Source organism: Ambystoma mexicanum, chromosome 12, assembly GCF_040938575.1.
Source record: "Ambystoma mexicanum isolate Mex_15411 chromosome 12, UKY_AmexF1_1, whole genome shotgun sequence".
Classification (NCBI taxonomy): domain Eukaryota; kingdom Metazoa; phylum Chordata; class Amphibia; order Caudata; family Ambystomatidae; genus Ambystoma; species Ambystoma mexicanum.
The window spans coordinates 802,299,007-802,322,567 of record NC_090936.1 but is presented as its reverse complement, the minus strand read 5'-3'; the positions used below and the strand labels follow the sequence as shown (position 1 = coordinate 802,322,567).

The 23,561-nt window shown below is 44.0% G+C and overlaps 1 protein-coding gene across 3 annotated transcripts in view; it reads left to right on the top strand.

Annotated features, from left to right (window-relative positions):
- PPFIA2 (PTPRF interacting protein alpha 2) overlaps positions 1–23,561 on the top strand; it is a 2,558,488-nt gene that overhangs the window by 1,736,161 nt on the left and 798,766 nt on the right. For all 3 annotated transcript variants that reach the window (XM_069629312.1, XM_069629311.1, XM_069629313.1), the window contains one exon: positions 19,596–19,727. In XM_069629312.1, the coding sequence (XP_069485413.1) occupies positions 19,596–19,727 (132 nt within the window). The remainder of the gene's footprint in view (positions 1–19,595; positions 19,728–23,561) is intronic.

Below are 23,561 nucleotides of genomic sequence, written 5' to 3'. Positions count from 1 at the left end.
TGTTTAATTTTCTTGCAGATGGGCTTTGGCCTGAATCTGACGGGTAGCCGGCTGGGCCATGATAGCTACCAGGTTGGCCAGGTCTTCCGGGGGAGTAAGGGTTCCCTCTGTGATATTTCCTGAGACAGAATAAAAGGATCTCAACTTCCTCCGAGTGAGTTTCGAAGTCGTCTGACTCCTCCGAGCCTGATTCTGATGGAGGGGAAGAACTGGGTATGTTGATCTCTAAATCAGACGGACCAGGGACCGAAACTGCCCATGTACCAAAAAAGGAAAGGTTTGGAAAAAGGCAGATTCAGGGCACTAGGTCTAATGAAGATGTGTGAGGGTCTTATTTTTAAGAGTAATTGATCCCATTGTTGGATGTTAAAGTGGGAGATCGGAACAGTATCTAATAAAACCTGGGTTTTGAAAAACAAATCTTGGAGCTGGGAAAACAAGGCCTCGTTCAGAGTGGATTTCTATCAGAATCAAGGAGTTCAATAATCCTCTTTCTTCTTTTGGTGGTATGACCATTACCAGCATGGATTCTCAATTTTTGTCAATTGAGTCACATCCCACCTCTGACACCAATATAAGGAAGGCATGGTATCAAACAGTGAAGACAGACGTAAGTGGTCACAGTTCAAGGGTGTTTATTGGACTTCAATAGGCTGGTTGAATGCCTATCTAACCCTAAATCTAAGGAATGGAGCAAGCTACAACCATCAAATAATAATAACACAGTCCTAGTGGAGTCTCTGGCAAACTGAAAGGGCCTATACTAAAAACCTTTTTGCCAATCCTTACCTCTAAGAACAAATAGTGTGGGAAAATGATGTATGCAAAAGAAAATTGTTCAAGAAACAATATGTCAGGATAGTTGAGCAGTGGGCTTCCCTTCTATACGTTTTCAGCACGGGACAAGGTGGCACACTCGAGCTTCGCACACACTCTGCCTTCTCTAGAATTTGCAGTTCAGAACATAGATATCTGGGCCTTCTGCTCCAAATTCCCTTTCTCAATAAAAGACTCTTATTTTTAGAGTGCCTGGATTAATGAAAAAATGTCAAAGTTCCTTTCTCCTCAGGTTTTTCACATTCACAAGTTCTTGGGTTTGCTGTTCATCATGGGTCTCCCTCAGTTGCACTCAGACCCCTTTAAACACATGTTCACGATAGGTCTCCCTCGGTTGCACCCGGACTTTGTAATCTCACTTTCCTTGCTTTTCACTCTTTATCAAAAATTGAAGACTTTTGACGGCACGATGGATTTTACTTAAACCGTTGCAGGACCAGTTCAAGTCAATGTATTCTTAAGTTTCACCTTTAAACTTTACTTTCGCTTCGGCCACTTCTGGATACCTCAAACAGAGACCTTTGATTGAGCACACACACACAGTGCCGGACCACTCTGTTAATTTGTATCATGCCATCTCTGATTCATATTTAAGTTCAAACATCCATCAGCAAATGAGTTTTACTCATGTCTTTCGTCACAAGTGTTAATATTCTTCACTCTGAATACAATGTTGCTGCTTGCAACATTTGCTTCAAAAAAGATTGGTCTTGTATCGGTCTCCCTAACTCAATGGCTGTGTTGATTTCTCAGGCGCTGGTTTGATCCTGGAGCCAAGGACGATACCACAGGGCCTGCTGCTCCTCCCCGACTCAGCCAGTCATGCAGGAGGGCCCCGGGTATCTCCAACACACAATGCAGGATTGTTCAGTCTGGTTTCCTGGCCTTATGCCTTTTAATCTGAAGGCTTCTGGGTGGTAATGATTTCTCGCCGACAAGGTCCAGGGTATCTCCCTCCTTGTTCTCCCTTCTTGGTTTGCAGTATTTCTCCCCTCGTTCAGGTGCTGCCTGGAAAATGCTGCTCCTTCATGTGTTTCGCCTCACTCAGCGTGTGCTCTCGTGTTCCCCCTTTATCTGTGTGGGGAAGATTAATGGAAGTCAGCTGTGAGTTCTCAAAAAGTAATTGCCATCTGTGAAAGGTACAGTGAGCAAAAGGTGATGGCAGCAAACTCTCATATCTAAGTGGGAAAAAAACACAGAACAGGTTATCATGCCATGTTTTTTTTGGAGAGGAGCACCTGCTACCTTTTTTGAAATAATTGCCTGACTTTGCCTAACCATAGCAGTGGCTCATGTCAGGTGCATTGCTCAGGTATGAGTCTGTTTTCTCCCAGAGCGGGCTGTCTCTGTGAATGTGTTTGAGTAGGGAGGGGGGGGTAAAGTTCCCAGGTATCCTACTTGGTAGGATGGGGTGAAGGTGTGGCAGGGGGACACCACATCTCGCCATCAGGTGTCCCACTCCCACTTCTCTAAGACCCCTCACCCAGTTGATCCTCCTGCACTGGTCCACCACCAGGAACTGGATACCAAAGCAATGGCCATGTCCTGGTCACCTGGATGACAGATCCTCAGGGTTTAGTTAGTGTGACACCCTCTGGTTTCTCACAGTATCTATAAGAGCTGAGGCACTCTCTATCATATGATTTGATATGATATAAGTCATTTATAATACCACTGTACACACGTATTTCTAGGTGCGACAAGACAAGGAAGGGGAAGGCAAAGGCTAACAAAACCAATGATCTTACTAGGCCTTGTCTCATTCAGATTGTGCAAGTGCAAGGGCAAGGGAGAGGAGAAGTGCCAGTGGGAGGGAAAGGGAGAATGCAAGCAAAGCTCAAGTAAGTGAAGCGGGGTGGCCGGTTCTAAGTAAGTGCAAGGAGGCAGCTGACTGTAGGGTTGCAGATCTGTGGTGGGGAATGTTGAGAATGTTGCCTCTAGTGTGTCTAGCAGGAAATTCTTGAAGGCAAGGACTGTGTTTGACCTGGCACTTTTGGGGCTGCTTTGTATGTGATATGAGCAGAGGTGTTACTGTGTGGTCGGACCAGTAGAGGGACAGAGGGCTCAAGCTCGATTGTAGTGGGGCGGAGGTGAAGTCATGGTCAAGCGTGTGCCTTGGACATGCATGGAGGTGAATATGATCTGGTTATGGTCCATGGAGTTGGTCAAAGAGAATAGGGAGTGCTGTTGATGTTTTTCTGGTTGAGACTCAGGGATGTTGAAGTCTCTATGGAAGAGGTGATTAGAGTAGGAGACTTTTGAAGAGGAGTGAAACTTAGAAAGATCATCAATGAAGTTACCACCCCTTTGTGGTGGTTTTTAAATAAGGTGAAATTGAATTGAGTCATAGGTTGTGATGGGGGAACCACCTCTTGAGGCTGTGTTCTGTTTTTAGGTTGGGGGACTGTTGATCCTGTGTTTCGGGCATACAATTTCCAGGGATCTACGTCCATGCATGATTTTCTTAATGTTGCTTTAGGAATGCATATAGGGAAAATGATATTTGGATCATCTGGTGCCTAGGCCTTGCCAAGTAGGCATAGTGCTTTATATAAGATACACTTTCCAGCTGGGAGATGATTGAAGGTTTCCAAACCTGATGATATATGATCCTATAATCTGAAATTAAGGAAAAGCTTGATCGCCTTATGTTGTATTAGTTGTAGTTGCTGCAGTTGGTTTTCTTTCAATCCTAGATAGAGGTTGTAACAGTAGTAAAGGTGTGAGAGGAAGAGTGTTCTAGTCGCAGCAATTGTAGGTGTCATATCCAGATATAGAACGATTGTCCAAATGATATGTGTAAGGGTGCAGAAGTAAGGTTCGGAAACAAAGGTGACATATGCCCTCATTATGAGTCAGGCCGTGGACCATGGTGCTATTAGCACCATGGTCCATGCCGGATTCTGCCATGGTGGATGGCGGAATTACCGCCCCATTCCAAGGTGAGTGGGGCAGTAATTCCCCATTCACCATTTGCCCTTCCCCATTCTCATTTTTGCCCCATAGGGCATAATTAGCACCAAGGTCGCTTAGCGCCTTGGACTTTAACGCCTGCAAAAAGCAGACGTTAAAGTGTGAATCAACCGTTAAGGGTTAACGGCGCCGACGGCGGCGTTAAACCCTTAACGCCTGACTTGTAATGAGCGCCATAGTTTTGGTTATAAACTCTTATTAACCAGTAAAACAGTTGGTAAAACGCCTGTCTGTCCCTAAAACTAAGAGGTGCTTCCCTGCATCAAAGAAATCTAAGGAAAATGTCAGGATTTCAAATAAATAGTCACTTTAGCAACTGCAGAAAGTGCAGTTGCTAAAGTGAGTTGCTGTCTCGCTGGTTTCTCTGCTCCTGTGTGGCTATGTTTCCTGGACTTGTGCCAATTTCCAGCCCCAGACTCGTGATTGGAACGCGCTTGCTCCTCCCTCTCTCCCAGAATTCTACTTACTCACTGTGCACGCGCATCCGCGCACGCGCATCTGCAGAAAGTGCAGTTGATAAAGTGAGTTGCTGTCTCGCTGTCACGCGTGAGAGCGGGAGGTGGCGGTAGCGTGATTATTTATTTATTTTTCTCTTTTCTGTGTTTTCTCTTCAATACATTTTAAATCTGTTTTATTCATTTTTGCATTTTTGAATCACTAATTTATTTTGTTTACATTGAATTGTAATTATGTCCACCAATGCATGCACACTAAAGACCGGCATGCCACTGTCCACTGCACCGGACACTGAGTCCAATGTTACATTGCCTACACATACTGTCCATGAGGCTGACCCTAATGCTGCTTTGTCCACGTGTGTTCTTCCTATGGAAGAGTTTAATACTGCCTTGTCTACGTGCACTGCTGCTACGGCTGAGCCGAATGCTGCATTACTTCTTAAAAAAAAAAAACTTTTCTTGAACTGATTCCCAAATCAGGTATGTCCCAAAAAAATGGAACCAAAACAACTTGTGCTGACTGAAAGTACCATAACGGAAAAAGTTTCTGTCTCAACTATGAAAGCTTCATCCATGCACGCCATTTTAGATAGCACCTGGTCAGCCCCAGTAGTAACTTGTGATACTTAAGAGGGTGACAATAACTCAACTGGGAAGGCTCCCACCCCAGTTGCAAAAGACTCTCTTGGGATCACCATATTAGATAAAATCTTGACAGTCGCAGCAGTGAGTGGTGAATCGTTAGAGGTTGGTATTCTAGCGATAACGAATGAAATATCTGATTCAGTTCTGGAATCGGCTGTCTCCTCCGGAGAAGTTGTTTTCACGCAGGGCTCCCAGGGGAATAAGTCTGCCCAGGTTGAACCCATTCGTGCAAATGATCCGATGTTAAAAATTCCCCCGATATGTTCGGTTCAAGCTCAATATGAGTTGCGTAAAGCATATGACCTACTTACAGTTGTTGGCGAGGTCGATGATGATGCTATTGAATTCATGGACACTTCCAATAACACATGTCACGATACAGACGATATCTTATATATATGCTCAAATACTGGTGATCTAATTCAACTACAAGAAGAATCAAGTGCCCACTGCTCAATACCGCCTGAGGCCTTCAAGCCGGTAAATCAATCTATTGAAACTAGCAACCCTCCACATGATCTTTCCAAGTCACCAATTTTGTTTGATAAATCTGATGCACAATCCTTAAATAATTCTCTCTCCTTCATAGCCCCTACGCCCCGCCATTCAAAATTTGCAGAACTGGCAGGAGATCGTCAATTTTTTATTCAAGACCCAAACTCCGAGCGATTTTCCTTGCCAGAGGCCCCGGCACTTAATAACACACTTAGTGCAATGAATACTGCCCTTCTTACAGTGGCACGTTTATATGAAGTTTTAGATAACAAAATAACAAATCAATCCGACACATTGTCGCAAGTGCTGAAGGACTGTATAATTATGAAATGCCTGTGTGAAACACATAATCAGTCAATGATGTCCCTAGTAACATCAATAACACCAAAGTCCTCATTGGTAACATCCCCTATCAATCTGGATAAAGACAAAATATCCCAGAAGGCCAAGGCCCTTCATGATCAGCAGCTGACTAACGCAACCATCGCGGATCCATTGCCCAGGGCGGAGCCTATGAAATCCTTAGTTATGGAGATAGTAGCAGCTCCAATTGTGGTGCACCCGGTCCAGTTAGTCAATGGAGTCCAATCAGCTATGGAGTCAGTAGTACCTCCAACCGTGGTGCACCCAGTCCAATTACCTTCTGTATCTAGCGACGGGGACTCGAATTTGGTTCATAATCCATTACCTTGTTTACAAAACCGTGTGTGCCTATTTTGGCGAATAAACCATCTAAACAAGGGAAAAGAAAAATCTGTGCTGCTAAAATATCCCAATTTAGCGCCCAAAAATCTAAGACACAGAGATTTATTAAATTTTTGACAAATCCGACCAGACTTAAAGCTTCAGTGCCCGTACCTGTCGCAAGCAAGCTGGTCCTTGATGGTTGCCAATCCATGGTTGTAAATAGTACAGTCAAGAACTATCAGCCGCTGGATGATTTGGTGAAAATAGCGAATACTATGAAGGTGCCGTGTCAATCAGTTTCACAGGCTTTTGGAGATCGATTGGCCCATATAGACCCTAACCCAACAGATACCTTGACCATCTCAAACATCCAGCTGTTGAGAGATGAGATAAAATGTTTGATTTCTCAATATATTGGTAACAATAAAATCCTGTCCCCTCCAAACGGTGAAATACAAACTCAAAAGGCAATCCCTCTTGTTTCCATTTCTTGCCAGGAAGAGATTGTCCAGTCACAAATTGGGAAGAGTTTAACAAATTACTCAACGAATGCAAGTAATATCGTGAAATCTATCTCTACAGAAGTCACATCAGTTCCAAATTTGCAGCAATTGAGAGATGAAATAAAAAACTAAATTGCGCAATATATGGGTGTCTCTCATTTACCAGCACTGTCAAATCCCAAGAAACTAGTTCAAATGATGCCCAGTTCACTTCTTACCCCTTTATTAAATGGTCCTCGCCACATACAACCAGAAAAAACACAATTTTATAATTTCAGGAGTGTAAATAACCCCACGAAAACCTTCGGCAACATGTCAAGAAATGTGGAGAATGGGTCATTGTGGAATAAATCGATGCAATTTAAAAATTGTCATTGATTTGTAATCAGATGCAGAGACCATCCCCATGGTCAGTATGATTTCAATCGGGCTAGCATACTGAATATCTGTAGAGATGTACCAACTATGGTGGGGCTGGTTTCAACAGATATAGATCTAGTGGAATTTATTGATGACCAAAAAACTCACAGAGGCTAGGATCTTTGTAAAATCAGGAGTGGTTGCTAATATCATATGGGAAACTAGATCAGCTCTGTTTAACCTGGGATTCCTCTTGACTCCAGACACTGTGATAAATTCCTCTGCTAACTTTCAACAAGAGTCACTTAGCATGAGAATATATAATTCAGCAAATCATACTCAGAATGCATCCCACAATAATGGCACACCAATCACTTGGCTTCATGGGACTCGTTATAAAGGACTGTAACAATTCTTGCCAAAGGAGAGGGTGTGTCTGATTTCATGGAACACAAGTGGTCACAGGCACTTAATCAACTCTAGAGAAAATGAGTTGGGGGCCTGTGACATCATTGTGTTACAAGAAACATGGTTGGTGGAGGACCCGATATGGGATGCTTTTGACATATTTATGGAGCCAGCAGTAAGCAATGTGAGAGGTCGCCCCATGGCGGGCCTGCTAATAGCTATTAAGAAATCGATGAATTTTAAGAGCAGTACCTATATTTCAACTATGCTATATATACAGAAACTCAAACTTCAGAGAAACAAGCTGGTTATTGTCATCATAAATATATATTGGGGTCAAGCCAATTTACCGGCAAAAGATTTCTTTGAATACATATGTTCAACATTAGATGAAATATCCCTTGATTCATCTGTCAACCACACTCTAATTATGGGAGACCTGAATCTCCACTTAATGTCAACGGAGAAAATTCAGGCTACAGCAGATGAATCACAATGGGAACAACTAATGGCGAGTAAAAACTATGTGATGCTAAATGGTGCTCTAAAGGGAGATACCCCCCGGCAACAACCTGGCACAGAGGTTTGTTGGAAGCGAACCTGGATTATATTTATAGTGATTTTAAATTATTTGATACAGCGCCTTCATTAGTGATTAAAGCTTCTAATCACAGTGATCCTAAACCACTGCATTTATCGTGGTTATGGCCTATAAATAATCATAAGAGGTTGAAGAACACTAACCTTGCACATATTACATCCTACAACGCAAGGTCCCGTATAGTATGGACAGAGTTTAAATTACTCGAATTTGAACAATTATTAATAACTGAAAAGCGAAAAAACCCTCTAGAAGGCGGATGTCATATTGCCTCAATGCAAAGATGTGTTCAGTAAAAGTCAAGTCATGGTCAAGGTCCCCATAGGCACTAACATGTGTTTGACCTTGAGCTGAAGCATATGAAAGCTGATTTAATTTTTTTTTGAAGAATGTGAAACATCTCCCCTTAGTTGTTAGAAATATTCAGACGAAAGCTTTAAAAGCTGATTATAAAAAATGGATACGGGGTCGCAAATATATCAGATACCAAAAAGATGGGGAATTGATGATGGCTCAGATCAAATTGAAGTCAACACTGGGAATCTGGGCTCTTTTGAATGAAGCGGTTAGTAACACACAAGCCTCTGCTCAGACAAACTCTATATCTGAGCAGACCTGGAGCCAGTACTTTGGTTCTGTGTATAGAACTCCTCTTCGAGGACGTGATATCGATTTTGAAAATTCACAACTTGATCATACCTTTTTCTTTGACAGAGATGACATAAATCATTGTATATCCAAGCTGAGCAGATTAAGAGTGGTGGGGCCCGACAGCCTTCACAATTGTACCATGAAAAAAAAACCTGAACAATGGTCCTCTATTTTGTACCAGATATTTAGACACATTATGAGCACTGGAACTATTTCCCTTTCTTAGAAAACTTCTTATAGTCTACCAGTTTTCAAGAAGAGGAATAGAGCAGACCCTAAATCATATCAGCCCATTGCCTTACTGGATTGTCCAGGCAAGATCTTTGCTCAGTTGGTGTTACAGGAATTTAACAAATGGCTAACTATCACAAACCTGAGACATCCTTTCCAGACAGGATTTGTTCCAGGTCTGGGTACTGCCATTAACTTGCTCACACTGTCTGCCATCATTCATGAAGCAAAACAATGCAAGCAACCCTTATATGCAGCTTTTATAGACTTTTGTACAGCATTTGATTCAGTTCCTCGAGAATTATTATTCAAAAAACGAATACAGCATAATTGTCCCTGGTTCATACTGAAATGGCTGCACGAATTTCATTCAGGTACCTCAATACAGATTCCTCTAAGTCAAGAGGGCTTATTATCTGATCCAATAGCGACAAATCGTGGGCTGAAGCAGGGCTGTTTTCTAGCCTCCGCCCTATTTAATTTTTACATCATGGATGTAAGCGATAGCTTTGAAGGATTGGAGGTGGACGCCGCGAGGCTTAAAGGGAAACCCGTACATATATTACCCTATGCGGATGATATGATTCTGGTATCTAAAACACTGCAAGGTTTAAGAACAATGTTAAATGCCTTAGAGAACTATGTTAAGAAAAATCATATCATCATAAATACAACAAAAACTGAAATAGTCCAATTTGGGAACAAGAAGCAAAGATCAAAGTGTCTAACTTGGACTTTACAGAATACCAACCTACAGAGGGTATCGAGTTACGTATATTTGGGTGTGTCTATTAACAATCACCCACAAGACCAGCCATATTAACTCAGTTTAAAGACCAAAGTATCCACAGCATTATCTCAATCGAGAGTGATCAGAGCAAAATATTGTACATTTTCCATTGTCGCCTTTATTTTGTACTAGAAACAAAAATTGCTTCCTGTAGTGCTAATTGGCACGGAAACTAAAAGCTGGAAATCCCATCAATATTGGGCAAAGATAGAAGGTCTTTATTGGAGGAATATATTATGTTTACCGTTGTCCGAACACCTTCCAATAATTCATCATGAACTTGGTCTGATCTCTCTCCATGCAGCATATAAATGGAAAATATGTACTCTATTTAGGAAATGTATCATGAGTGACAATGATAATGGTCTATTAATCATAATATCTGAGTATATAAACACTTCAAATAATATATTTGCTAGGCAGTGGAAGTCCAGGGGCCTGAAAATGTTATATGATGCTGATATATCCATGGAGCTTCTTATTGAAAATCCAATTAAGGCAAAGCTGAAGCTTCATGAATATGATTGGATACAGACCCGGGCCCAGTGTGTAGATTACAACAAATTTAAGACTAATCCATTTTTGTTGAAAAAATTCGGTATAACAGCTCCATAATTGCTACACTCACCAAGCCCATGCCATCGTACAGACTTCTTGCGCTTCAGGCTACATTTATGGCCTACCAAATAAATACTATGCAGATGGAAGAAATTAATGCCAGTGGACCTAAATTGTCACTACTGTGAAAAAGAACCAGAACCAGAAACATTACATCTGTTGACGAATTGTGATAAATTGCTGATACAAAGGTGTAAATTCTTCAAAAACCATTTTGAAGGTCATGTCAATCTAACATATATACAATTATGGTCTGCACTCTTTAATACAAATGAAAAAGCGATTAGATACGCCATTACAACTTTTTGGGGGAACTTGAATTTGATGGATATCTAAACAACCAAAAAATAATTGCATATGGACTGACCATTATGAAGAAATTAGCTACGAATTTTGTTTAGTTTGTTTTATTTTATTTATTTTTTTATTCATTTCTTCTATATTTTTTTTCTCACCTTATTGTTTTGTCTAAATTTTGTATTAAATTATTTGGGATTGATTTTTTTGTTCTGATGAAATGAAAAGAAATGTTATGGATTGTATGTATTATTATTGTATAATTGTATTCATTGCATTAATGGCATTGATTGTATTTTAAATTGTGTAATTTTAAGTTATGTTTTTTATATGTTGAAAAGCTGATTGTTTTTCAGCTATACCAACGTTAAAAATAATAATAATAATAATAATAATAATAAATAGTCAGTCACTGTTGTTTCCAAAAACCCTGCTTCTCACCCTGACACTAATAACTTAAATCAAATGTGCAAGGATGCTATATTCACATCTCAAGTGATGAGGATAGTTCTTGCCAACAGAAAGTTCCCCATATCTCTTGTTGTCAATAAACAAAACAAGTGTTCCTTTTCCACAATGTAATATTCCATTGACCAGGAATTAGCTCCTTTCCCATGGATTCCTTCGTGTTCCACTTAGGAGCATGTCTCCTCCTTATGTGGTTTCCTTTACTTTGCAAAAATAACACAAAAGAAAACACAGGGCCAACTCAGCCACAGGAGGTGTCTCCATTTCCCTGGACTTTTCAATATTTCCCAAAGATCCACAACAAAGTTCCTAGCTTTCCTGTGAACACCTCTTCTTTGTTCACAGCAGGGGTGTAGGTCTGATTCACTCTCCTGCCAAACACACCCCAGAACATTATAATGCAGAGGATCTGTTCATCTCTTCCTGTTATCTCCTTGGGTCCCATACCCCATGCTTTCTTGAATGAGCTTTGCCTTATTCTTAAACCTGCATGTGGGTGCGAGCCCAGACTCACTGTGATGTATTATACTAGCTTGGTGTCCTCTTCTGCCAAGCATGTGTTTCATTCTTCTTCCAGACCATCTTATTCTCTGCCTTTCATATTGGTGCGGGTCCCAGACTCACAATGCAGTATCACAATAGATTGGTTTACACTCTTGCCAAGCACATATTTATTTCTGGATTGTTTCTTTTTGTCTCATGGTCCCAGATTCTTTTATTCTCTGTCTCTCATATGGGTGTGGGTCTCAGACTCTTAATAATGCCTCTTGCTTGGTTTACTCTCCTGCCAAACATACAATTGTTTATTTTTCTCTCTGTTAGTCTCAGGGTCCCAGACCCTCTTATCTTGTGGTCTGTAGTTGTTCCCCGATTCTTCTCCGACCTCTAGCACCTCTGTCTCCTCACACAACTGTTTGTGTGGTTCGTGTCTTCTGAGTGGTGGTATTCCGATGTGAGGCTCCGGTAGCATTCAGGTACTTTCTCGGGTAAGTGGCGTCTCCACTGGTTACTCCTTCTTTCTCGGACTGTGGTTTCTGTCTACAGCCGCGTTCAGGAATCTCCTCTCGACGGTAGTTGCTCTGCCAGTTACTGCTTCCTTCTCGGGCTGTAGTTATGGTCTCCTGCAGCTTCCAAGACTTTGGGACAGCCAGAGGTTTTCTTGGGCAGCAGTTGGCACAATTCCTTCATCCTGGACTAACTTCATGCTCCCATTTGCCTCCGTCCACTGCATCTCGTGTTGCGTCTCTGTATTTGCTTGGTCGGCGTATTCCGGGTTACCTCCTTGGAGGATGGCTCTCTCCATGTTGGTTTCCCTCTGCTATTTTGTATTGCCTTTAACCAATCAAATGTTGCGAGAGATTAGACTGTTCACTCTGGTTCTCTAGGTGACCTTCATACTCCTGGTCATCTTCTTCTTCACGGTACTTGAATTGGAACTATATGGAAATCAAATGGTGTTCTCTGGTGCCTTAGTCAGGTCTAACAAATTAAGTTGGCTGACTTTACAATAAAATATATTGGCATGATTTGTAAAGAGGGAAGTAGACGTTGGCTTTGGGAAAGAGACAGGGTGTAAAAAAGCTGAGGTATAACACGTTCTCCGGGGATGGCCGTACCGAATCCCGTAAGGGGCTTCCTCTCCCATGTGATCCTCCTGTAAACCCCCCCCCCCCAAGGGGGCTGTTGTACTGTGGATGCACAATACCGCCCCCTTAGGCAAGGTCTCCCACTAGAGGAGAAGGGACGACATCCACAGATTTGTCACATATGTCACTCTAAATCTCTATATTAGTTTTTGGGCCAGTGCATCAATTTGGGATTGGAATTATAGTTTATTGTCAAATAGCAACACTAGGTACTTTTCTTTATCTGAAGGATTAGGGGATGTGCCCTTATGGGGAGGCAATTTTATCAATATTATGTTGAAGGTGTGGAGATGTTTCAAACATCAATTGTTATCTGTGGTCCAATCCAGATTTTCTGGAAGGATATCAGTAACATTAAAATTATTGTCCTCAAAACCAAGATTCAGTAAAATCTGAGCATCATCGTGAACAATTGGAAGGGGTGGTGAAAGAAATTATAAGATTTGCTATGAGTGTTTGCGTACATTGAACAGCCATGGGGACAACATGGATCTGTGGGCTACCCTGCATGTCAAGATGAAAATATTGGATTTGAAATCCCCTATACTTATCCCTGGGGTGCAATAACCTACATAATCAGAAATCTAATCCAAAGCAGGTCCTTCTATTCCCATGTGGATTTTTAGCCTTAGTGTTTGGTGGTTGGCTGTATTATGCAACAGATAAGTCAATGACTAGGTGCTGCAGGTGTGGTTTTGTCAATATTTCCCATTTCATGAAGAAGAGACACATTTCAGTACTCGTGTTAGAATGGAAACCTGACTGGTTTTCATGTTGATTCTGATGTTCTTTGGCGTGGATGTGTTGTGTGGTAATCCTTCTTTCAAGCATTTTAGGAATTAAATGGATGAAGGATATTGGTCTGTGATTTTTTGGGACCTCCAAATCTCCCTTGGATTTCTTTGCAAGTGAAGTGTTGAAACCTGTCTCAATAGAAGTTGGAGAGATCCCTGCTGTTAATAAGGCTCTTATGGTTCTGCGTTACCGAGGGTCCTAGGTGCCCAGTATGCCTTCTTGCAGCAACATAGATGAGTGATCTATGCACGATGTTTGGATGCATCCAAGATGGTGTCTTAAACCCTGCGTTCATGTGGAGGCCTTGCCTCGGAATGTTCTGTTCCTGTGACAAGTACACTTCAGAGTCCCATTCCCATAACTCTCTGTTTTGTTCCTCCTGGTCCTGTGTTACATCCTGCCTTGTTCTTTCTCCTCCCCTCTCCGTCCATCCTTTTCCCTGATTTCCACACTGCCTGCCAGACTTGCAGTGTACCTATTAGCGGTTTCCCATTCTCCTGTTCCCTGCACCTGATGTCCTGCTACACTACACTCATGGTAGCTAGGCTGCTCTCCACCTTGGAATCCACCAGGGGGGTTTCTTCCCCAAGAGGGCTTCCCCCATTTTGTTTGGGGTACTACCTACGGTGGGTGCTCCAGGTACCTGGATTAAAACACATGCACCAGGCTGGCCTTCTACAGGGATTAACCTTAACTTTTCCCATACCAACACCAACAGAAAACCTGGGTAAGAAAAAGTAATACCAGAATGGAGGCTGGTGCTCACAGAGTCATTACAGTGTCTGTCACTAATTTGGCTAAGGAGAATGTGTGTCTCCTAATTAGCGTTTCTGGGTAGGTGTTGAATTGCTCGGCTAAGGTTTTTAGTTTGTTGGTAAATTTGTCAAATTCCTCATGTACTCATTTCCAGAAATTAGGTGGATGGAATTAGATTTGTGTCATGACATTCTTAGATCTTTTGTAGTTGTTAATGCATTTCACATTTTTGAGATTTCATCCTGAAAGACCACTGCTGCAGTGGTTGCACATTCCTTTCAGAATTTGGGATGATTTCTACTTTGGTGACAGTCTGATCAGTTTTCCTTTCAAAGATGTTGTGGTAGCCCATTTGTTAATTTTGCATGGCAATTTGTCAGTGGGTGATTTCGATTTCCTCCGTTCATGTTACAATTTGTGTGTAGCTCCTTTTAATGTGGCTAGTTACATTATCAAACCATTTATTACATTCTTCAATCAGAAGCTTTATTTTTTGGGGCTTTTTTGAAACTGATGATTATTTTACTATGTTTATGTTATTTTTTTCTTCACATTATCAAACTGGATATTGGGATTATCATTATATTCATTTTTAATTTGTCCTACAAGATGTGATGGGTGTGATTGGGTTCTTGCTGCTTTTGTTTGGAGAATGTTCAGGGATCTCCCTGTCAGAATTGAAACAATATTATGCCTCCTATCGCAACAATTGTATGTGTATTGGCCTACGCCAAGTTGTCTAAACATCGTATGCGAACAAACTCCACGGCAAGGTCTTGACCTTAGAGAAAGTAATGTAAGTCGCCATCTTGGATTAAGCCGCCATTTTAGGTTCTCTTGTTATATGGAAGTCACCCTGAACATCAAAATGGAGGCCGAATGACATTCTGAGTAAGATTCTGGCTGTTGTGACCTCTGTACACATGAATAATTAATATGCCTGCAGGCCACTTGTCGGGGTCGCGAACTGAGACCTTGTCCTACCGTTGACCTATGTGTAAATGTACAACTATATCAGTGAAACCAATCAAAATGCATATATTAAAGGATTGACCTGGCAAGGAACCCATAGGCCCGGCTCATAGAATGGTTAACCCGCGAGAGGGTTGGCCAAGGGCTGAACAAATAGTATAAAAGGCTCAAGTATTCCAAAATGCGCTCTCTCACTAACGCATCGAACCCTCGTTGAAGTTTGTTATGTTACTCTGAGAGCCGAATAGCTATCCGTTTGTCAATTGACTTTGGTAACTGTTGCAGCTTTTAAATAAAGCACTTGTATGTTCTTTGTAACCTGTGTTGGTGTGTTTCCTTTTGGGCTTCCCGGCCTCATATTATTTTTCTGTTTCCACAGTTGGCGCCCGAATAGGGACCCTCAAGATTGATGCCGGATCATTGAAGGTTGACACAGACTATCGAACCGGGATCGGACGGTGTGATACTGCGGGCCCGACCGAACGAGACGCGATACCTCGGCAGCGCTGCACGATCCGATCCTTGAACGATAGTCGTGTGGTCTGACACGGCATCTTGACGAGGGTCCATTTTTGAGGCGGGCAGATTTGTCAAAACCACCAAACACAAGGTAAAATTTGTTAGGTAAGTTCTTTGGTAAACCGTACGGTCCTCCTTAGGTTTGGTCAGGTGCAGTCGTGACCCGGCTCTTAATTTAACCCTGACAATTTGAATTTGGCGTATTGTATCTGCAGACACAATTATTGACCAGGTAACACCAATTTTTTGTGAAATACCTGGGAAATTGTCTAGCTGCCTTAGGGCTTTGTTCCGCAGCGATAGACAATCTTTGGAATTTAGCCGCCCGGCACCACAGGAGGGGTCGCCGGCATGTACTATGTACTGTAAGTATGGCATTGGAAGTATAGTATTTAATGATATTTGGCACAGACAAACCAGACATGCCTCCGAATTTCAGTGGCCAATCAATGGTAGTTTTGAGATTCCCCGTATTGAATACCTAGAATCGGTCTTGCTAAAGAAGAAGGCCAGACCTGCAGCATTTGATGTTTTGCAGAATTGGAAAAAAGAAGCGTTGCAGCAGCTTAAAAGTAGGGATAAACATGCACGCCTTCATAAAAGAATTGCCGAAAAGGCGTTGTTATATGATAAGGAAAAACATTCGGAGTCAGTCAAAAATATGGATAGGGCTTTCTCACTAGGTATCCAGAAAATGTATCCCTCTAAAGATTTCCATGCTTCTGAAGAATTTATTGAAAAATTGTTAAACGAACGCAGGCCTGGTGCCTCTGTGCCACCTCCGTATGATCCTCTCCCGGGTGCTCTGCCCATTCCTGCTGTTATTCCTGCTGTTATTCCTGCTGTTATTCCTGTTCCCCCTGTACAACCTATTGTTCCTATTCCTTTAGTTGTCGTTCCTCCACCTATCCCGCCACCCCTTCCTCTTGCGCCGATAATTGCACCCCCATTGAATTTGCCCGCACCTCTGCACCGAGTGGTTCTGAACTGACTGAAGTTGATCGGGGGACGGGGTCAAAGATTGTCACTCGCAATACTGTTTCTGCAGATAAGAAACGGGAATTATTTGCATGGGCTAAGCACTGTATGGAGAGAGGTGATCAAGTTAACGTTTTTTCCACATTATTAAATATGGGCAATTTTCCTGAGAAAAATGTTTTTATCGAAGGTTTGGGGACTCATTTATGCGTAATGTGGGCTACATTACATAATGCGGATCTCCCACAAGGGGTGAGGGATTTAAATACTTTAACGCTTTCGAGGGACACAGAGGAGAAAGTACATAGTCATGTTGAGAGATTGTATAGGAGGGACTTTGAAAAATTACGGGATGAGGATGGTGAAGATGACAGTATGTATGTGCAGAAACGGTTCCTTCCGTGTCGTAGATCGGCATTTGAGGAAGTACGAATTTGTACCAAAGATGCGATTCGATGGATCTCGGATTCATCGATACCGCCGGATGAAGTATATGACACGTATAGTCAGTATACAGTAGAAATGCAGAGGAAGGTGATTCAGGTAATGGTACAGTACCTGCAGGATGAATGTGTAAGGAAGAAGGTTAGTTGTCCTATAGAATTATTGGGTATTTGTAAGAGGGCTTTTTCGCCCGACACTTCTTCAGCTGCCTTAGCGCTTGACCTGGCTCTGTTGCTTAGTAAGGGGTCGGAGTTACCTATATCTCAGTTGCCTATGAGAGAGGTTCCTCCGACATTTGTCCCAAAGGTTGAGATTCCCGCTAACGTTGGGACTGGTGCACCCGCTGTGGACATCCCTGCACATTATGTATCACAATTTGTTCACGTCACGTTTTCACGACAGGAAGTGAACACTATTAGACAATCAATTCCCGATATTAGAAAAAACCCGACGGGATTCTACAAAGAGATAGAGTCCGTTTTGCAGTCCTCTGTGTTCACCTTAAGTGATATTGACTTGCTATTCCCTGTACTCCTGCCCGTAGATTTATGGAAGCAGGTTCGAACAATAGACGATGTGCCAGGGTTGGGAGATACGTGAGCTAACATGACTAGGTTTGATGGGGAAAGACCAGCTGGTGAGAAACCACTGCAGGTAATACTTACTTTGCCTGATAGAATTGTCGCAAAATTGAAAACCATAATTCCTGAGAAAATAATTATTTGGGACAAGCTTACGGCCTGTGTTCAAGGAAAAACTGAAGGTGCCACCGAGTTCTTTAATAGATTCGAACAGGTATTCTCTGACTTCAGTGGACAGGACTTGGGTACAGAGTCTGGGAAAAGGTTGTTTGTGGACAAATTTGTACGTGGATTGTTGCCCAAGAGAGTTATGCATTGACATTGAGGGCACTTCACTGGCTGGCTGGTGCGTGGCATTCGTTTGTCCCAACATCAGAGCACGGCAAGCGCCAATCTTTGAGTTGCTTGTAACTGGATGTTCCTCAACATTTCCCCATGTCTCTCCAACCAGGTGCTTGTCAAGTATGTTTCATTACTTGGATGTTACTGCATTATTTAGTGACTTTGATAAGTGTTCAGAGAGCACTTCCAAAGCAGCCATCTTGGGCTGCACCCCTTAGCAATGCCTCTCTTATTTCCTTTCAAAATATTTGTAATGCATAAAATGAAACTAACTATCCAGCTAGATGATTAGTGGCGGTCTGCAACCCGTCTCTTATTCAGAATCGCCCTGTAAAGAAAAAAAAAAGAAAAAATACTTGATAGGACAGGGGTGCTAATAATTTTAAGTATTTGCCATCAATGCAGTGGTATGTATGTATGTATGTATGTATGTATGTATGTATGTATGTTTGTATTTATTTATTTATTTATACACAGAGAAGAGCAATGCTCTTTTGATGACAAAAGAGCATTCAATGGATAAGAGATAAGATTAAAGGGAAACAATACGCTTCTTATAGTGGGGTGAGTTTGAGTGACATTATGAAAAGTAAATGGAACAGTTGCCAGAGACAATATATTAGTGGACATACATATATTAAGGACAATCAAAAGTAGACCTTTTTATGTGAAGATAGGTGGTATGGCCAGCTGTGCTCGGCATATGACCATAATAGATGAAGTGCGAGAGTGGAGGCAGATAAAGTGTGGGCCAGAGGTAGGTTAGAGGCAAAGGAATCATTGTTGCTTGAAAGTAGATGAGAGATAGGTTAAGAGCCACAGACAGAAGTGTTCTGCATGGCATAGGGAGTTTTGGACGCAGAAGATTTTGTCAAAGAATAATTCATCACATTTTCTGCAACAGATGTTGCCCCAAATATATGTGGGGCTGGGTTAAGGTGAATAACTAATGACGGGCTGCCTGGGGGGTCTTCCCCAGCATATTTTGTGTCAAAATCGACCAGTACAAAAAATAAAATTGATGAAAAGGTTTCGATCAGATCACTTAGAACTGTTCTCCATTACTCCACATTATGCCGTTTGAGATACATTCTTTATTAATTAATTTATATATGAATAATTTATTTATTAATGTTACACGTCTGTATAACTCTTAAAACCAACCATCTGAAAAAAATATATCAAACACGCTACCAGTTTTCAAATTCAAGTATCGCCCTCTCAGAACCTAGATGAACACATCATACCTCATGTACTCTAATTCACACTATCCGGTTGCAATATGTACTTGACAATCATCACTAAACCTTCCCGCTCTTTTATATGGTTTAGCTGTTGTCAAAGCGGGAAAATGGAGTGCCTCGTGCAGCTTAATCAGCGTTGAGAGCGAGTGTATTCCAGAGATTAGGCAGGGGAATCGCAGCGTCTGCGCGTAATGAGAATGTCACTGTGACGATGGATGCAAGACCTATCTCTTATATTTAGCAGCCGGGTGCAGGGTTGACTAACCAAGCTGCTGCTTTTGTTCTTGTCACTTCAGGCCAGGCAAAGAGAGAAAATGAATGAAGAGCACAACAAAAGGTTATCAGACACTGTAGACAGACTTCTTACAGAGTCTAATGAACGTCTTCAGCTGCACTTGAAGGAGAGAATGGCTGCGCTTGAAGACAAGGTACAGTACACATTGCGAAGTGTGGGTGTTTCGGCTAAGTCATGTATTTTAATCAGGTTTCCACATAACGCTGAAAATTATGCCTGTAAATGTACAGTTGTGAATTCTGTTTCATGCTGACCACCAATTTCTATATTACGCTCTTCAGTACGTTGACAACATGCACTCTTGAATGACAAATTGATTCCAGCAAATGCATTTGTACTTGAAAAAAGACACACTTTGCCCACATGCAAATTGCTAACGAGTCACATGAGAGACACAGTGAAAGATGCACAGGCATTATTGTGTGCACAGCGCACAAGTTAAATGCTTGACTCTGACATGCGGAAGCAAACACTTTACAAGTTTAAATCCAGCGGCAGCCTGACTCAGCCTTTCAACCTTCTTAGGCTGATACCTGGAGTACCATTAAATGGCTAATAACATCACCACATATTATAACGCTTAGAAGTGGGAGGAATCCAGCAGGAAGAACCATGTAAGCACAGAAAGGATGTAGATTTTTTATTATGGGCCTGTGGTGTGTGTGCTCATGTGTGTTGGGGGTTTGTCCTGGCCCCCATGTGGTCCCGTAAGCCCCCACCCTCTAAGGACCACACACGACACACGTCCTTACAGATCGGGCTTCCCGGTCGCTCTGATGCGGCCGGGAAAGCCCCGTTTATTTATACAGCACGCGGCGGCGTGCAACGTCACGCCGCCGCATGCGCGTCCCGTCATGGGGCAGCGCCACACTCCTTCTTTTTCGGGAGGACACACAAATGCTTTTAACATACACTGCAAACCACTAACACAATTAACTAATACATTTCACGCCACACTTGCCTAACACCACTTTAATGTCAGCCACCCGGATCCCTTCACTCAGGTTGACCAACCAACTGTCCCAGCACGTAATCATTGAGGTAAGCAGGTGTCCCACGCCCAGCCCTCTGGGGTTACATCCCGCTTACCTCTGGCACGGGAAGTCCTTCGGCAGACGTCCCCCGGACAGGGGACCCAGGTGTGCTGGAGGAAACTCCTCTATCTTCCGGTATTTCCACTAAGTCCGGCTCCCGCGGCGGTTCAGTTCTTGGATCACCCAGTTTCTTAAAGAAGCTGACATTCCGGGTGACGGGAGATCTTCCGTCAGAGACCGTCACCATGGACCCCTTTACAGCCACAACATCCAATGTCTCCGGCTCATAGGGTAGCAAGAGCTTTCCATGGGGGTGTTGATTACGGATGAGGACTTCGTCCCCCGGCTCAAGCAGCTGGTGTTGGAGACCCCTTCGCAGGTTCTCCTGTTCAATCCTCACCCGCTGGTCTACCTCGACTTGTTGATTGTAAATCACCCCGGGCTCCTTCTCTCCGACCTCGGGTAGTAGACCCCTGGGGCAGCGCTTGAACAGGGCCTCAGCTGGAGCCATCCCCGTGGATGCATGTGGGGTGGTGCGGTATACCCGCAGGAACTGGTATAGGGCTCGTTGGAGTGGCTGTCCTTGTCCCTGGGCGATCCTGAATGTCTTGTTCAGCGTCCGCATCAGTCTTTCAGCATCTCCATTTGCCCTGGGCCACAACGGAGACACCTTCCTATGCTGGACCCCGCAGCTCTCCATGAGTGCGGAGAACCGCTCACTCTGAAATGGTGATCCGTTGTCCGAGCACAGGGTGTAGGGAAATCCATGGGCCGCGAACACTTTCTCCACGGCCACGACCACGTGCTCGAAGGCCACCGACTCAACGAAATCCACCTCCGGATACCGTGAATATTCGTCGACGATCACAAGGAAATGGGTGCCTATGGACGTTGACCCAAAGTCTGCATGAACGACCTCCCAGGGCCGCGTGCCTCAGGGCATTGCTTCGATGGCCGGCTCTCGCTGCAGAGGAGACGCCTCCTGGCACCATACACAGGCCACCATGAAGTCATCCACCCTCCGCTCTAGTTCGGGGAACCAGACCTTCAGCCGCAGGCTGGCCTTGGTCTTTGCGGCGCCCTGGTGTCCATGGTGGGCCAAGGTGATCAGGTCCTTCACCTTGGACTGAGGGACCACTATCCGGTCACCTCGAAGCAGCAGACCCGACGCTGAGAAGGACAATTCCTCCTTGACCTTCCATAGTTGCTCTAGGCCTGTCTTGGGCTCCTGGGTCCGCCCCGCCAACGCTTCCAGGACAGACTTCTAGGAGCCCTGTTGCATGGAGTGCTTTAGGATCCGGAAGCACTCGTCCTCAGCCGCTGCCGCCTCCAGTTCTGACAGGGGCATTGCGTTCGGCGTGGCCGCCTCCACCACCATTCGGATGTGACATCGGCCTCCTCCGCACAGGTGTCATACTCATCTCCCCCACGCACTCCCGGATGTATGGAGAGATAGTCTGCCGCATTATTGGCCCCCGGCCGATACACCATGGTGACCCCGTACTCGAGGAGAGCGAGCATCCACCTCTTGATTCTGGCCGGTGGTTTCGAGGATGACCCTGCCAGAATGGGAAGCAGGGGCTTGTGGTCGGTCACCACCGTCACTGGACCCCCCAAGACATAGAGCCGAAAATGCCTGCAGCCCCAGAGAACCGCCAGTGCCTCACGCTCAATCTGTGAGTATCTTTGTTCAGTTTCGGAGAGCGCTTTGCTGCCGGATGCCACTGGCCAGATACTCCCATCCCGATCCACCTGGGTTAGCACGGCACCCAGGCCAAATGGACTGGCGTCCACAATGATCTCTGATGTCAGCGCCGGGTCGAAGAACGGCATGGTGTTCTCAGCTTCAGGGCGCTCTTGATGTCCTCAAAGGCCACTTGCTCAAGCGGGCCCTAGTGCCAGACTGACTCCTTCTTCGTCAGAGCCCAGAGTGGTTCAGACCTAGAGGCGAGATTTTGGATGAAACGCCCACAGTAGGTTACCATGCCGAGGAAGCTCCGCACGTCAGACACCGACTCGGGGGGCTGTGCCTTCTTGATATCTTGGACTTTCCTCGGGTCTGGTGACACCCCGCCCCTCCTTGAAGACAAAACCAAAGAACTCGATGGAAGGGCGCAGGAACTCACATTTGTCCCTGTGAAGCGTGAGGCCTAGCAATTGCAGTCTCTCGAAGGTCTTCCCCAGCTTTCTCAGATGGTCCACCTCAGTCCTTGCGAACACCAAAATGTCATCGCTGATGTTTAGGACACCCTTCAGATCTGCGAGGGTGCCCCGAATAATGTTCTGAAAAACCTCTGCAGCTGATGACACCTCAAAGCTCAGTCTCTTATACCGGTATAGTCCTCGGTGCGTGGTGAATGTGGTGATATACCTGGACCTGGGATGGAGGACGACCTGATGATAGCCCGCTCGGAGGTCTAGTTTGGAAAAGAACCGAGCCCCTTGTACTTCCACAATAATGTCATCAATGGCGGGGGTGAGATGCCGCTCCCTCTTGATGGCCTTGTTAGGCAGTCTCATGTCTACACAGATCCGGACAGAGTCAGGTTGTTTGGGCTTCCTAGCCACAACAATCAGGGACACCCAGGGGGTCGGGCCCTCCACCTTCTCGATGATGTTGAGATTCACCAGGTTGTCCAGCTCCTTATCAACCTGCTCCCTCATATGAAACGGTACCCTGCGGTGTTTCAGGGCGATGGGCTGCACAGAGTCATCAATGTGCAACCTCACCAGGTCACCGACCATCCTTCCAATGCCATTGAAGAGGGCGGCATACTTGTCGAGCAGATCATTGATGTCCTCGAGGTATACTGAGTATGCGAAAGTGACAATTCCAAGAGCCTCGGCAGCTGTACAGCTCAGCAGAGTGTTGTTGCTTACGGGTGTCACATAGAACCGGGCTTTGATCTGCGAGCCCTCATGCTCCACCTTTG